Source organism: Cyprinus carpio, chromosome A12, assembly GCF_018340385.1.
Source record: "Cyprinus carpio isolate SPL01 chromosome A12, ASM1834038v1, whole genome shotgun sequence".
Lineage (NCBI taxonomy): Eukaryota > Metazoa > Chordata > Actinopteri > Cypriniformes > Cyprinidae > Cyprinus > Cyprinus carpio.
In genome coordinates, this window is record NC_056583.1 from 24,821,045 (window position 1) to 24,838,725 (window position 17,681).

General features: G+C 32.8%; 1 protein-coding gene and 1 pseudogene across 1 annotated transcript; one reads left to right on the forward strand and one right to left on the reverse strand.

The window, feature by feature from the left end:
• Positions 1-889: 889 nt before the first annotated feature.
• On the forward strand, positions 890-6,994 carry LOC109110076 (annotated as a pseudogene).
• Positions 6,995-9,462: 2,468 nt separating this feature from the next.
• On the reverse strand, positions 9,463-10,657 carry LOC109110084 (dual specificity protein phosphatase 13-like). Its single transcript, XM_042768139.1, has 2 exons — positions 10,490-10,657; positions 9,463-9,680 (listed from the first exon to the last, which is right to left on the reverse strand). The coding sequence occupies exons 1-2, from the start codon at positions 10,563-10,565 to the stop codon at positions 9,478-9,480; spliced, it is 279 nt and encodes a 92-aa protein (XP_042624073.1). The 5' UTR covers positions 10,566-10,657; the 3' UTR covers positions 9,463-9,477.
• Positions 10,658-17,681: the final 7,024 nt, after the last annotated feature.

Sequence of the window (17,681 nt, forward strand, 5' to 3'; positions counted from 1 at the left end):
TAACATAAAATACTTTGCAATGTTTTAGGACAAAAAAAAGAAAGCATCCGCACACTTGGGATCTTATTTTAATGCAGTATTATAAAAGTAAATATATATAGAAAAAAGTATATAGTTTAAAGCAGCTATGATATTTTGATGATATTTTTTATGTAAAAGAAGGTGAAATGATTACACAGGCCAGGCAAAATCACCTTTACAGTCAGAAAGTATTGTATATTGAATGATTATCCTGGTATTAATGAATGCAACCTCCTAAACGCATCAGCAGCAGCAGCAAATAAACACACAGACACTGCTTTGCTTTCAGCATCACGATGCGCATCGAGTCATGTTGAGTCGAGTTCAGATGCTGCACAGCTGATACGATACCTGTCACCATTAAACACACACAGCAAACATGCATCATGCACTCGACTCGAATAGTCTATGATTCGATATGCAGAAATGACTCGATTGCATCCAAAACATCTGCTGAGGAGTTTGTTGATAGGCTGCCTGAACAAAATGTACAGCGCATGCATTCCTGTGCTCTATTTTTGACACAAATGGAGCCCCATAGTGCTCGTGAGTCGTGCGTCATGTATTTGATATCAGAATATGCAGCACAGTGCATGCATGGTGTTTTTAGAGCGATGATTACATGTCGTAACGTGTGCATGCGAGAATATGACACACTGTCGCGCGCGTGCATCATTATTGTCTTCTGGGGTTCGATCCTGTCGGAAGCATGCAGCGAACGCGCTACACATGGTTATGATGGTAAGATTTCAGACCTTAAAAACACATGTGTGTCGTCAGCCAACCAGAATATGGATCTATTCACGAGCCCTTCTCTCATGCACGTGAAATAACCAATCATCACCCAACTGTATGGAGCCGCTTCCGGGTTGCAGGACATTGCGTGCTGGAAACGAATCGCACGCGCTCGCAGCGTGTAGCAGACTCTTACTACAGACAATCAAAGTGTGTGAGATCTGATCATGCCGACAGTCAGGTGAGACTTCACTAAAGCATTGCATATATGTATTCCAGTGGCTTTCTCTCTGCTTGTCTGCTTCCGGTTTACGGATTGTGTGTCTTCATGATGCAACGTGCTTTATTTCCCCATTTGTGACATCTTCAGAAATTCTGTTTTCGTATTCAGCTTATATATATATATATAATATATATATATATATATATATATTATATATATTATAATATATATATAGATATATATATATATATATATATATATATATATATATATATATATATATATATATAATACACACAAAAGGTAAACAGCTGCCTTTCTTTAGGAATTATGTAATGTCATTTCTGTAATTATGATTCAAATAGTTTTTTTTGTAATTAGGGTTCAAAAGATATGGCTAATATTATGACTATATACACATAATTGAATGATCTTAATTAAATGAGATCTGTATGTGCATAGCTTTATGTGAATGAACTCTTATTATACACAAAAATTAAATACATATTTTTTTATTAAAACAGGGCAGTTGATTAGATTTTGAAAATGATATAACTGGAAGAACATTTTCCGTTACACCTCCATGCAGACAGTTGTTCTGGTGTTTGTCTTTATCAGATTGATTTAGACATGCATGTTCACACACATCACAGTAATGCATGCATTATATGCCAGCATGCATGTTGCACATGTGCATTCCCTGATCACTTTGTTGCAGTTTTGTTTTCAGTTCCCGAATAAATTTCTGCAAATACATGTGTGTGCGTGAATGAATGTGTTTGTGTGTTCAGCTCTGTGTGTGTGTGTGTGTGTGTGTGTGTGTGTGTGTGTGTGTGTGTGTGTGTGTGTGTGTGTGTGTGTGTGTGTGTGTGTGTAAAGAGTTTAGTCAGCACTATAGCATGTGTTCTGTTGTAAACACATTCCATTTAAACCCATTAAACACACACCATGTGTTCAAAGATTCATTGTCAAAGTGCATGAATTTTTCACAATGTTAATTCAAATCCAGAATTTTTGTTGTTAGCCTCTAATGCATGACATATAGAGTTGACATGATACACAGCTGGTTTGATGTGTAAACTGGACATTTGTGAGGCTAATATTAGACTTGTGACTCCATTCAGAGCCTCTAAAAGTGAAGCTGACTAGAAAACCTTCCTGAAGCTCAAACAGCAAATCATGGTGCTAGCAACACTAGGGTCATGGGTTTAAATCCCAGGGGAAGAACTAATAAAATATATACCTTGGATTCAGTGTAAGTTGCTTTAGATAAATGCATCTGCCAAATTCATAAATATACTGTAAATGTGAAGAACAAGGGCTTGAGGGCTAGAAAGTGGTGCTGCGGCCGGCGGTTTAGAGCCAACAATCTTCCACGATGTCAGTTTCACTGTATAGAAAAGAGCAGGAATTCTGGTCTGTTCAGCTTCTCTCATTCCAAGGGTTCAAGTCTCAAAGGCAGGGTCATAGAAACCCGATCATGTGACCTCCACCTGTTCACCCTCACAGAATGTGTATTAAAGGAATAGTTCACTCAGGAATCTGCTCATCTCTTGTGTCACTCCTAATGCCTGACATTACAAAAGTTGAAGTGCAATAAATAAAACGCAGTATTAAATGAAAAACGTGCATGAACTGATGAGTTTGGTGGCAGTTTTTGCCTGGGACAAATCTGTGCTCTTCTATGCTTACATTTTTTTTTTTTTTTTTTTTTTTTTATAATAATAATGCATGCACAGATTTGGAATGAGGGGGAGTCAGTTCTAGAACTTTCCTTTGTAGGCAGTGCACATTTATTTATATTGCACGTTTCATATGCAAAGTTAATTTAAAGTGTGTTATTGTTGTAAGATGATTTAATCATATCTGTGTCGTGTGTGTGCAGTCAGAATGCTCTGTTCGGGATGGGCAATTCCGCAACTGTACAACTATTCCTAACTAGATAAGGATTTTCTTGATAAGTGAGTGTTGTGTGTAACTGATCACACATCCTCGAGCTCCGTTAGTGTGATTCTTCATAACTAACTGATTGGTTGTGTGCACAGGTATGGCTTGAAGCCCAATGATCAGATTCTGGCGGAGGAGAAACATAAAGCTCTGTGAGTGCCGTCATCACACATTACAGTCACCGCTTTCATGCTTATTTTTAATATCTCCAGCAAAATCTTTGTGAATATAATCCTGCTGGTCAAAAGTTTGGAATGATTAATAATATATTGCATATTAATTATTATATAATCATATTGTGATGTTTGTTCTCACTGCAGGTTTGATGAGATCGTGCAGAAGAGTAAAGTCGAATATCATGCCGGTGGATCCACACAGAACTCTGTCAAAATCGCTCAGGTACGTCTGGAACTCACACAGACGTTATTCTGCACCGTATACGAAATGTCTATTAGGGAATTATGGCAAGGCTGTTTTATATCTTTAATTTAAACTAGTATAATAATGTATGTTTGACATCTTCTGTGTCTCAGTGGATGATCCAGGAGCCGCATAAGGTGGCCACGTTCTTCGGCTGTATAGGCACGGATCACTTCGGCGAGATTCTGAAGCAGAAAGCGGCTGAAGCTTGTGTTGATGCTCATTATTATGAACAGAGTCAAGAACCGACAGGAACCTGTGCGGCCTGCATTACTGGAGACAACAGGTCAGATATAAAACGGCCGCTTCTGCTCATCAAGGATGCGTTTATTTGATCTAAAATACTGTAAAAATGTGAAATATTATTATAATTTAAAATAGCTGTTTTCTATGTGCATAACTGTTCAAATTTAATTTATTCCTGTGACGTAAAGCTGAATTTTCAGCATCATTACTCCAGTCTTCAGTGTCACATGATCTTCAGAAATCCTTTGTAACATTATAAATGTCTTTATGGTCACTTTTGATTATTTTAATGCATCCTTGCTGAATAAAAGTAATTTTTTTTTAAATATAAATGAATAAATCTTACCTCAGTTTTGAACGGAATAGTTAAGGATTCATTTTATTTATATCACAATTCATACTAAACTTGAAATAAAGACGTCAAACCATTATAATGTACCTAATAAACTGTTTTGTCCAGGGATTCTCTAATATAGTCATTGCATTTTATTGCAGATAATTAAAAATATGTCTGATGCGGTAAATGATTTTGCTGAAATGAAGCATTGTAACAATGTAACTATGGTAACTGCTTAATACTCCTTTAATATTTCATTATCAACTAAGGTGGACTAATCTAATAGAAAAAAAAAAAAATGTAATTAATTATGGCTGATTCCAATAACATCACCAATATAGTTGCATCTCTGTTGAATGCATGTAGGATTTATCCGTGCACTAATGCAGTTTTAATGCAGATCGGGAGCAATGCTTGACTATTATTGTGTGTTTGCAGGTCTCTGGTTGCAAACCTGGCAGCAGCAAACTGCTATAATAAAGAGAAACATCTGGATGTTGATAGGAACTGGAGTCTGGTGGAGAAGGCGAGAGTTTACTACATTGCAGTAAGTGCTTCACATTGACCCTCGCGTGTGTTTGAGAGATTTATCAGCAGCTGTAACTTATGTCACTCTGAATCCTGGTCTCTGTCCTGCAGGGCTTTTTCCTGACCGTGTCTCCGGAGTCCATCCTCAAAGTGGCCAAACACGCGTCTGACAACAACAAGATCTTCGGTCTGAACCTCTCGGCGCCCTTCATCAGCCAGTTCTTCAAAGAGCCGCTGATGAAGGTCATGCCGTACGTTGACATCATCTTCGGGAACGAGACGGTGAGTCTTCAGATCAGGGTGGAAGGAAAGGATCATCACCGTGTCTATAACAGATGAAAGCTCTCATGAAGTCTGAAATGTCATGTGTGGAGCTCATTTTATTTCATATCACAGTATATTAGGTTGGAGAAACCAGGGATTTCTGATCGTATCAGTTGGCGTGGTTAGATTACTGATGATGTTTGTTTGTTTTATAGGAAGCTGCTACGTTTGCAAAAGAACAGGGCTTTGAGGTGAGTGAAAAATACTCTGTAATGCACACTGAACACAAAAGAAGAAAGGTTCATTTTTGGCTCCTATAACACGTTCTCAGTACCATCTCAACATCTCGCTCTGGTGCTCGTGTTCCTGCAGACAGAAGACATCGCTGAGATCGCGAGGAGGGTTCAGTCTCTGCCCAAAGTCAATAAGAACAGGCAGAGGATCGTGGTCTTCACTCAGGGCAGAGAAGACACTGTGGCCACTGTGGGTACGTCCATCAAACAACATCTGGATGGGTTCAGATCATTTGAGTTGTGTTTCCTTAATTGTCTTTGTTTGTCTTCTTTCAGGTGATAAAGTGAAAATGTTTCCTGTTTTAGACATCGACCAGAACCACATTGTCGATACTAACGGCGCTGGTGATGCTTTTGTGGGAGGTAAATGATTGGGCCGGTCATTTTAGGCAATTTTTATAGCTTTGAGTTATTAATTCAGTATTGTATTAACAGTGCACTCTTTAATATCATGCTAACAGTACACTGCATTTGCTTTTTCAGTTGCAAATAGATTATTGGAGTACGTTTTACGAGTAATAACTGTTTCAGTCTTTCTACTTTAAAATGTCATGTTTCATTCAATGCATTACTCGCCATTTCTCTGTAATTATTTGCATTTTCTTATTTGCATTATATAGCATTTTACAAAAAAAAAAAAAAAAAAAAATTGGGTATCATTCAACTGTATGCTTCTCTGAATCTAAAGAGACCAGTCTTGGGATTTTTGGCCAAACTGTTCAGACGTTATAAGCAAAAAGAGCCATTTTTCATTTTTCCAGACCACTAGGTGGCACTGTGCTGAAACTTTGCAGGTACCCTCAGGTCATGGTGATTATAATACACACCAAGTTTGGTTGGAATATGCTAAAGCGTTGCAGAGATATAGCCTCACGTCTACTTTAACAAGCTCTTCGTCAAATTCGTTTACGTGTTACTCGAGAATGGTTTAACTAATCAACTTGAATATCATAATTTTTTGGCGCCGTGGTCTAAAGATGATCTAGTTCGATTTTCGCAACAATTGTAACATCTAGGAAGAAAAATTGTGTCATTCGTTTCTAGCCCTTGCGGTTCAAAAGTTATTTGCATCAATGTAAGGACAACTTTGGACAGTAGGTGGCGCTAGACGCTTTGAGTTAACCACAGCAAATTTGGAGTCTCTAATGTTCAGACTGTTCTCTATCCGTGTGCCAAATTTCACAACTTTTTACCATACAGTTCTATGGGCTGCCATAGACTCAAGCAGAAGAATTAGGGTTAGGATGCTGCCTGTGTAGGGAGAACAGTAGATCTCAAGACAGCTCACTAGAACCTATACATGAACTCTATGTATTTGTCTGTGTGTCCTGCAGGGTTCCTGTCGGAGTTGGTTCAGGAGAAGCCGTTGGAGGAGTGCATCCGTGCAGGTCACTACGCCGCTAATGTCATCATCCGGCGAGTCGGCTGCACTTTCCCTGAGAAACCTGATTTCCAGTAACTCTCTCACATATTTCCCAATGCGGAATCTTTTCATCTCATTAATTCTTTGTTTTTCTGAAATTCCAGAAACACAACTTGCGTGCCTCTGCATTCGTTTACACGCGTTTCCTGTTAAAACGGGCATTTATCAGGATCATAACGACCACATATATACACTCCGCTGATTTTGTGTTGAAGTACAGTTTGTCTTCGATCTGTTTTTATGACACATTACAGGAACATTTCTATATTTAATCTATTAAAGATCTATTATATCATTTTAAGTGAGTGCATTTATATTTCTCAAAAATAATAAGAGTGAAATTAAAGTAACAGAATTATATAAAAGGATTTTTTGCCTAGCAAGTCGATGTCTTTCAGGTCAATATTGTTACTTTGAAAAACCAAATTGTATCTTAAACGCACAATCTTTAAATATGCATAAGTTGTATCTGATGTGGGATTTTTTTTTTTTTCTCTTTCCACTTCTGGAACAAGATCGTTCAACTGACCACTTTAATAAAAAGATTTTAATTGTTCCGTAATTTAATTTTTTTAATAATACAATTTCATTTTAATTTAAAATCTAATTAAATTAAAAATCTAAGTAACTTATCTTTTTAATATATGTATTAGTTATTTATTTTTTTAAATGTCCAAAGTGTATCATTTTAATTAAAATTGAGTAATTATAGAAATGTATTTTATTATATTTTAATATATGTATATATTTTAATATATGAAATATAATATTTCTGTGAAATTCTCTGAACTTTGTCATGATTACATATATTTTATATTTTAATATATTAAATATATTTAATATAAATTCACAACAATATTCTTATAATAAAATTAACATTCCTAGTAATATTACAATCTTATTAATTTTCCATATTTATTTTTGTCGTTATTTATTTTTAAATATATCTACAGTATATAATTAAAAAAAAAATTAATTCGTTATTTTAGTACATTATGTTAAACTAAATAAAAAATAGAAAAGTTGCTTTGGCAACTAACCATAACAAAATAAGTAATAATAAGATTTTTTATTTTTTTATTTCAAGTAATATTTTTTTCCCCCTGGTTTTAGTTAACTGTAGTAATCCTGGTGTCTGTCAGTGATTTACTGGATAAGGGTTTTTAAAAATAGTTTTACTCACAATTTCTACTTACATATTCAGTCAGCTATGCATATTCTTTTCCAGCTCTAGAAATCACACTTTTGAAATCAGGCTTTCTCAAATATCCAGGTTTTTTTTAAACAAGGTCCGTCGTCCACGTAGAGCTGTGTTTGTGTGTGAATGTGATGCAGTAAGTATTGTGTCTCTATTTTGGCCTCGTTGCGTGTTGGTAAATATAGATGAGACACAGACAGACAGCTGAGGATCTTTGAGATGATCTTTGAATTGAAGTTCATTCAGCTAGAGATGGTGTACATTTTAATTTTTTATTTTATTTTATTTTTTATTTATCTAAGAATTAATTGTTTGGATCGATGCACCTAAAGACGTTTGGTATGTTTTTTTGGATGAGTGTTTGGCACTATGATCTTCTCTGTTTGATAGTTTTGTTCTTTTAATTAATAAAATAATATAAAAACAATAATAGTAAAATTATTTTTAAAAAATTATAAATTTTATATTTAAAAAAATATACTTTATATTTGTTAAAATATTTTATAAATTCTCTGGACTCTTAAGAAGTTTGATTTCATGATATTTTACATTTTAATCTATTAATTATAGAAATGTATTTTATCATATTTTAATAACTATACTTTATATTTGTTAAAATATTTTATAAATTCTCTGGACTCTTAAGAAGTTTGATTTCATGATATTTAACATTTTAATCTAGCAATTATAGAAATGTATTTTATTATATTTTAATAATTATACTTTATATTTGTTAAAATATTTTATAAATTCTCTGGACTCTTAAGAAGTTTGATTTCATGATATTTAACATTTTAATCTAGCAATTATAGAAATGTATTTTATTATATTTTAATAAATATACTTTATATTTGTTAAAATATTTTATAAATTCTCTGGACTCTTAAGAAGTTTGATTTCATGATATTTAACATTTTAATCTAGTAATTATAGAAATGTAATATATTAAAATATAAAAAAATTATAAAATATAAAATATAAAAATAAAATATTTAATCTGTGAAATTCTCTGAACTTTGTCATGATTACATATATTTTATATTTTAATATATTAAAATATAAAAAAGTAAATGTTAAAATTAAAAAAAAATAATAATAATGTGAAAATAGCCCTTGTTTTTTTTTTTTTTTAAAATTTTTAAAATAAAATATTTTATAATATATAAAATATATTTCTGTGAAATTCTGAACTTTATGATTACATATATTTTTTATAGAAATGTATTTTACTATATTTTAATAAATGTATATATTTTAATATATAAAATATATTTCTTTGAAATTCTGAACTTTATGATTACATATATTTAAATAATAAAAATATATTAAACGCATTTTTTAACATCATAATCTTTATAAATGTAATAACTTTCTCCGCCTCTGAATAATATATAATATTTTTTTTACAAGCTGTGTTTACTTTACGTATTTTGGACTGGTACCTTCAACCCCTCTCAATCTTAACAAACAAAATAAATAAAATAACCCTCCTCCGAAACTTAATTTTATTTTGGATTGGTGTCTTTAATCCTTCTCATTTTAACCCCTTCCCTCCTGTTTGTTTTTCTGACAGCACTGCAGTGTTAAACTCTGAATCTGTTACTTTGTTGTGACTCTTAACATTAAGCATGAATAGGAGATATTTGGACAATAAAAAAATTAATAAAAATACAACGCCTTAAAAAAAGAACTCATTTTAATTGAGAAATTAAATCCTGTATCAAATCATGCAATTCCAGTAAATATGTATAAGGCAGATTCTGAATCCTGCATTCGGGGAATTGTCCTCACTGTTGGTGTCAACGATTCTTTAACATTTTATATATGACAATTGAACATGTGTTAGAGGCCAGTGCCGTGGCAGTGTAGTTTCTTGTCCAGTTCTCTCAGCTGTTCCATGAAGCCAGAATTTGGGCAGATATTCCTGTGTTGTGCGACGGCTTTAATGGCTTCCACCAGCGTCATGCCCTCATGAATCATCAGATACGCTAAAACCAGCGTCGAGGAGCGACTCAGACCCATCGCACAGTGCACAAGCACCTTACCTAGAAAAAACAACATACATGTCTACAGATACAAAAACATGCAACAAGCATATTTCAGTAAGATAGAAGAAAATTATATGTATTTTTAAAGTATTTTGTGTTATATCTTAAAGAAGGAAAATGGCAATATTTTGCATTAAGGAAAAATATTTTTAGGATATATTTTGGCATTGTTGTCATGGCAATTAAATATTTTTCTCATTCAAATTCCCATATATAAAAAAAAATATAAAAATATAATATAAAACTATTACAAAAAGCCAGTGATTGAGATACTATTATAGTTTTAATTAATGTTATATATATACAGTATATACAAATAAAATTAATGATTAATTTAATATACAGTATATATATATATATATTATATGTGCATGTCTATATAGTATTTATTAATTTTTATTTCATTATAGTTATTTTAGTACACCAAGTTAAATTAATGATTAATTTATATATATATATATAGTATATATTATAATATATATATATTTTTTTTTTTTTTTTTTTTTTTTTTTTACGCATTTTTTTATTTTATTTTAAAATTTTTGTGTTGTTTTTTTGTTTTACAATTTATTTGAGCAAAGTTAACATTTCTTTAAGTAACTAATGCTTTTTATGGTTTAAGTCAAGTAAAACCCTGCACTGTGCATAAGAATCAAATGATATCACAAAATGAAAATAATATCATGATGCAAAAAAAAAAAAAATCTTAGTGGTCCTAAAAACTGACACAATTTCTTCCTGATAAATCAAATTTAATTTCCGCTTGAATTCAGCATTAGAGTGGCTGATGTGTTTCCTCTCCTCACCTCCAGGGGTGCTCATGGCAGTCTTAATAAACTTGGCGGCGGAGTAGAAGAAAGGGCTCAAGTCAAAGGAGGGCATGTCGAAGGCCTCCACGCCGTGATAGCTGATTTTAGTGTCTCTGTAGAAACTGGCTCCTGTGTTGACGCTGAACTTGCCGTGAGCTGCGTTCAGTTCACCAAGTTATATGATTCATAAAATACCACAAAAAGTTTTTCCTCCTCTCCCTACGCCTAAATGAAAGAAAACAAAAAAAACACAAAAAACACCCCATAAAAAAAAAAACATGTTATTCATTTATTTATTTTTTTCATAATTATAACACAAGACAGGGAGCATACCAACTTTTTAAGGCACAAAAATTAATAAAAAAAGGAGCAAGATTTAAAAAATTAGAAGGAATCACTCAAACAAAGATGTGAAACTGGACAATTTATTTATTGTTTTCTATGATAATTATATAAACATTATTAAATCAAGATGCATTTGCTTGAGAAGCATAATGACTTAAGATTTTAAGTTTTAGTGTATCAAAATAAAGTCAGGTTTTGCTTAAAATGAAAGAAAGGGACAAAAACGTATCTTGCAGTGGGGCAAGAAAAAAATATTCTTGTTTTTCCATTTTTCTTACTCCACTGACAGCTTTTTTTCTCTTGAGCAAAAGAAAAATATATATATTTTCTTGATTTCTTGATTTAAGAATGTTTAGATATTTTTACTGGACAACAACACAAAAATACTGAGTAAAAAGAAAAATATTTTTTTTGCTGTTAATAGTATTTTGTCAGAGAGGAAAAAAGTATTTGACACTGAAAAATTCTCATAAAATCATGAAGAAATGAAGTAATAGGAGTTTTAAATTTCTCACATTTACATATGTGAATATTTATGCACCAAATTTACACTTTATAAAAACTAAATATTTTTAAAAGCGCCATGTTATAAAACTAAGTGATTAATATGATTAATTCTCACTGAAAACCAAATTAAAACATCCAAAATGTAGAGGTAAATCTTAAAAGAAAAAAAAGTGTTGAAGCAATTTTTACTCAGAAATTAATTACAAAGACATAAAATGTGAAAATTTGAAACAGAAAGACTGAAATGGTATTTTCTTGTAAAAACACACTCAAATAGTCTGTTTTATTTGCAAACTTTTACAGTGTAGACGATGTTCAAGAGTTTCAGAAAAGGTAAAAACAGAAAACATGAGGATCTGTCTCAAACTGAAATTTAAAATTCTACTTTAAAAATTCCCGGTAACACTTTACAGTAAGGTTCCAGTAATTAACATTAGTTAATGTATTGACTAACATGAACAAACAATGAACGATACATCTTTTACAGTATGTATTCATCTTTGTTAATGTTAGTTAATGAAAATACAGTCATTCATTGTTCATGTTAATTCACAACTTTGGATTTTAATAATGCATTAGTAAAGGTTGAAATTAACATGAACTAAGATTGATATATATTCTGTAATAAATGTATTGTTTGTTGTTTGTTCATGGTAACTAATGAACCTTACTGTAAAGTGTTACCAAATTCCTCTATGGATGTATGATGTTAGACAGACACAGGGGGGTTCTTACATGTCTCCGATGTATATTCCAGCACTCACCACCTCCACAAGACCGCCGCCTCCTCCTTTTATGACACACAAGACTCTCCAGCCAACACACAGGCTGGAGGACTAGTATCGTAGCGGCCGTTCCCACCGCTAGCCATCAGACGGGGCATTATCAGCCCTCCGCCGCTGCTCAGTGAGACACCAGAAGAATTAAACAGTTCTCGTCCTCCAAGAATTACTCTCAAACACACAGCAGTCAATAACAAGACACGTGTGCTGTTAGATTTGTGTAAGGAGGTGAAAGTCATTCGCAGGCACTCTTTGGTTCTCATGTATCTCGTCACCAATTTTGAATATGAAATGTGTTGTATGACAGAAGAATACACTTTAATGCTGCTTTATTGTGCTATTTTTAGTCCTTTTGGCAGCGTGATAGCCTTCTGTACACCTTGAATTCATGGAAAACACCAGCTCAGACATTCTGCAAAATGCTATGTCTCGTGGAAAAAAAGAAGGTCATGTAAACAATTTTTGCTGTTGGCCTCGTTCAACTCACATTTAATTATTAGCAAATGAAACACTTAACGATATAACTCCACGAGGTGATGTTGAGCGTGTAGCTTTATCACATGAATGGTGTGAAACTAAAATACAAATACACTCTAAAAAAACACTCCAAAAACTATAAATATTCCACAACATCACACAATATCAAACAACAGCATAACCACTAAACATTTGCTTATGGGGAATATTCAACTTAACTAACAAATTTGCTACATTTAAAAAAATAATAATAATATTAACATTGCATGTGAAAGATGAGAAAATATGCACAGTATTGGCAAGCATAAACCTGCCATTGTAAATAACATCAGATATGTATCTTTAACTGCACAAACTGCACTGAACACAATCATGATGAGTAATGACAAAAGTAGAGGACTTACAGGGAATGCATTATTAAAAACGGAGGACGTCCAGTAGAAGTAAAACAGCTTGTGCACTACAGTCTCGACCCTAATGACTTTCTGAGCATGCTCCTGGATGTCCATGTCATAAATGCCCATCTGATTCAGTCTCTTTGTGATGACATCACTAGTCTTTTACTGATGAGGTCACTTTCTAATTTCTTGCTGTACCTCATATGACCACAAATGACCCCAGGACAGTTATTTAATTAAAAATTAAGAATAAAATAATTATTGCTGGTGATTGTTGACTGATATCACTAGTTATAGAATTTTAAAGGTCTTAAAGAAAATAAATCATAAAAAAAAAGAAAATAATACATTCAAAAAAAACTAAAATAAAACCTAACTGAAACTAAAACTAAAACCGTAAAAAAAAAAAAAAATGTCATACTTCAAATAAAATATAAAAGAATTTGCTTATTTTATTTCAGCTTGCTGCCAAGGATGTACTGAAATAACTAAAACTAAAATGGAAACAACAATAAATAAAAACACAACAAAATTACTAAAACTTTAACTAAAATTAAAATGAAAACAAACTATAAAACAAAATAAAAATAAAAACTAATTGAAAATATTAATTCAAAAAATAACACTTTTTGGCTTTTCTCACCTTAAAAAGAAATAAATGACATAAAATGATACAAATTACTTTAATCTCAAACGTTTCAAAAGATGATTAAAAATATGAAAATGATTTTCAAGTTGACCGTCATGTAAGCTGTGAATGCATCAACGAGCAATTACTATCTTTATCTCTTTATGAACCTCTTGATCCTGTTCATTTTCCTGTTCCTCAAGTTAAAATTAATAAAGTGCTATTAAAAGTCTCAATCGAGCATGTGATCAAATAACAGCTTCACGCCTTGCTAAGCAAACATTAATCAATATACCTCAATATAACCAATGCATATGTATCATAGGAATCTATTTGAATGAATCTAAAACAGATTTTCAAGCACAAACAGACTCACGGTGTGTTGAGGAACAGCTCGTCAGTGTGTGTGTGTGTGTGTGTGTATGACGTGTTGTTCAAGCCTGTCTATGAATCTATTTATATATACGGTATAATCTGATTCATGCTGCTCTAAACAGTCTCTTTCTTCGGGGATCCTGATATGGAAGCACCAGGGAGCAGAAGAAAGCATGTAAGATCCTCTGGTGAGAAGATCCTCTGTCATATCACACTGATTATAACTGAATCCAGACAGAGGGACGATTCTGCTCATTTCCACACATCTGTGTCTGAGTAACAGCGTCTTAAATTAGATGAGCTCATACCCACAGCGGCAGGATAAAAATACATCAGCTCTTCACTCTCAACACAAGGAGTTCATTTACTTTGCTGGACAGCTGCTTTTTGTTTTTAATAAATAGTTTGTTTAATTATAAATATATATAGAGGTCTCTTCTGCTTATGAAATTTTCTATTTCAGTATACTTTAAACTGTAATTTATTTCTGTGATGTGCAGCTGTATTTTCAGCATCATTACTCCAGTCTTCAGTGTCACATGATCTTCAGAAATTATTCTAATATGATGATTTATTATCAAACTGTTGGAAACAGCTTTTGCTGCTTCATATTTTTGTGGAAAGCGTGATACATTTTATTTTTCAGGATTCTTTCGTGCAGAAAAAGTTCAAAAGAACAGCATTTATTCCAAATGGAAATCTTTTCTAAAAGTTTAAGACTTTACTGTCACTTTTTATCAATTTAACGCATCCTTGCTGAATAAAAGTATTAATTTCTTTCAAAAAAATTTAAGAAAATAAAAATGCACAGGTCCCAAGGTTTTGAACGGTATGTTTATTGTTACAAAAGATTTCTATTTTGAATAAATGTTGTTCTTTTGAACTTTTTATTCATCAAAGAATCCTGAAAATATATAGATCAACAAAAATTGTTTCTAACATTGATAATAAATCAGCATATCAGAATGATTTCTGGAGATCATGTGACACTGAAGACTGGAGTAATGATGCTGAAAATACAGCTTTACGTCACAGAAATAAATGACATTTTAAAGTATATTAAAATTGTTATTTGGCACAATATTACTGTTTTTTTCTGCATTTTTGATCAAATAAATGCAACCTTGATGAGCAGAAGGGACTTTAAAAACATTAATAATCTTTCTGATCCTAAACTTTTGAACAGCAGTGTAATAAATAAAATGTACAGTAAAATATCAAGTCAACATGAAATCATAATGGACTTTATGCACTTTAATACATTTTAAATGAATCAATCAGTGCATGTTATTCTCATTTTCATTTCATTTATATTTAAAACATAAAATATTTGTTTATTTATATTTAAAAACAATTTAAAAACATCCCAAGGTTGACCAAAGTGCTGTACAGAGACAATATGATCTATAAATAAAACAGACTTAGCACATATTCTAAAGGAAAAGGGGTTTGTTTTCATAATGTTTGTCTAAAATTGTAAAAATCAATATTAAGATATTTAGTCATTGTATAAGGCTGTAAATTCTCACTTCAAATAATTGATAAGGCAACTTGATATCATTTTTTAATATTTATTTTTAGCTTTTAAAATGTGTAACCTACTGTAATGTACAGTATCTGTCACACTGTGTGAATCTGTGGTGTTTTGGTCCTCCTGTTTTTCGTCGTGTTATGATCCACAAGAGCAAACTGGACATTTGCTGGAGGTAGTGTGCTGTGTTTGTGATTGAAGAAATAATTGCTAAACTGCCTCTTGGCATGAGTTTACTCAAACTGCATGATACATATCTGTTTGTTTGTTTGTTTTGTCTTTTAAATCACAGATTTTTATCAAACCCTTTTCACTGACTATCTCTCTGTAACTGTATTTACTCTCATACTGAAAGTGCATAGACATGTTTGCATATGAAGTGCATGTTCAAGCCTTCCACTGCAGTCAGAATTCACAGTATTTACCCAAAATCCACTGATGTGTTATTACATGTCAGATATCTCTGCATCGTCAGTGGATTCTGGAAGCCTCTTCGTTGACTCTCAGCTGTCCATTATCCTAACCATCCCTAATAAGTGACCGATTTAACACTCTACATAGGGCACAACTCTGTGTGATAATAGAGGAGGCTGAGAAATGCTTAACACACAAATATTGGTTGCAATAGTCTGCATTTAGATGCATCCAGATATATATAAATATATAACAATCTAGTTAAAATGGACTATACCAACCAGTATTTGTGTATGATAAGCATACACATTAACATTTTTATTTAAATTAATAGTTCACCCAAAAATTAACATTTGCTGAATATGTCCTCATTCTCAGGTTTTGAGATTTTTGAGTTTGTGGATTATTGTGATGTTTTTATCAGCTGTTTGGACTCTCATTCTGACGGCACCCATTCACTGCAGAGCATCCATTGCTGAGACACTGATGCCATGCTACATTTCTCCAAACCTGATGAAGAAACAAACTCATCCTGATCTCGGATGGCCTGAGGGTGATGACATATTTAGCAAATTCTCATTAAGAGAAGAAAATAACTTTTCCTTTTGCATAAGCTCCGCCCACAATCAAATCTCATTGGTCCAAATTCCAGCTCCACGTTACTGTAAGCATCACATATTGATTGCATTTATGTTGTCGCTTTCAGTGTGGAGAGACAAATCACTCGTCACATCTGTCGTGATCGTTTGTGATCAGTCAGAGCAGGACACACCGTCTGTGCTTCTTCTTCCTCTGCAGGTCCAGGTCCAGCAGCAGAGCCAGGAAGTTCCTGTTGGGATAGATGGCTCGTTTCTGGATGATGCATCGTATGGCCGTGTGCAGAGGCATGTCATGATAGAGCATCAGGTACGCCAGCACCAGCGACGAGGACCGTCTAAATACAAACACCAAGATCAAGTGCACCAGAACTTTTCCTAAAGTGGAAGACAGAGATCTGTTTACATACAGACTTTATGGTTTTAATAGAAGACGTGACGGCAGCCTCTCATTCTTGCACATTCCTCGCTGGTAAAAATAACACCCAAAATTGAGCTCACTGCTATTAATACAGCTGTTTCTACAGACACTGCAGAGGAGTCCAACAACACGACCTTCAGCGAGTAAAACACTTGCTTTTGAAAGAAGGCTGCATTTAATTGATCAAAAATACAGTAAAAATTGTGAAATATTATTACAATTCAAAACAGCTGTTTTCTATGTGAATATCTGTTAAACTGAAATTTATTTCTGTGATGTGCAGCTGTATTTTCTGCATCTTCTGCATCATTACTCCAGTCTTCAGTGTCACATGATCTTCAGAAATCATTCTAATATGATGATTTGCTGCTCAAGAAACATTTCTGGTTATTATCAATGTTGAAAACTCCTTAAAATTCTTGTGGAAAGTGATGCATTTTATTTTTCAGGATTCTTTGATGAACAGAATGTTCAAAAGAACAGCATTTATTTGAAATAGAAATCTTTTGTAACATTATAAATGTCTTTACTGGCACTTTTGATCAATTTAATGCATCCTTGTTGTATAAAAGTATAAATGTCTTTAAAGAAAAAAAATATTTTTTTCTAAAGTTTAAGTTCAGCCTCCAGAGAATCTCCACGTATTCCAAAAAACGAAATAAAACAAATATATATTTTTGTATAATTATTTGATACTGTATGATTGCTGAATGCT

Bases quoted from the DNA above. Each gene is read 5' to 3' on its own strand.
- LOC109110084 (XM_042768139.1), bottom strand. From the start codon at position 10,565: ATGCCCTCCTTTGACTTGAGCCCTTTCTTCTACTCCGCCGCCAAGTTT. The intron at 9,681-10,489 runs GTGAGGAGAGGA...TGTTTTTTCTAG, and splicing joins TGCCATGAGCACCCCTGGAG to GTAAGGTGCTTGTGCACTGT.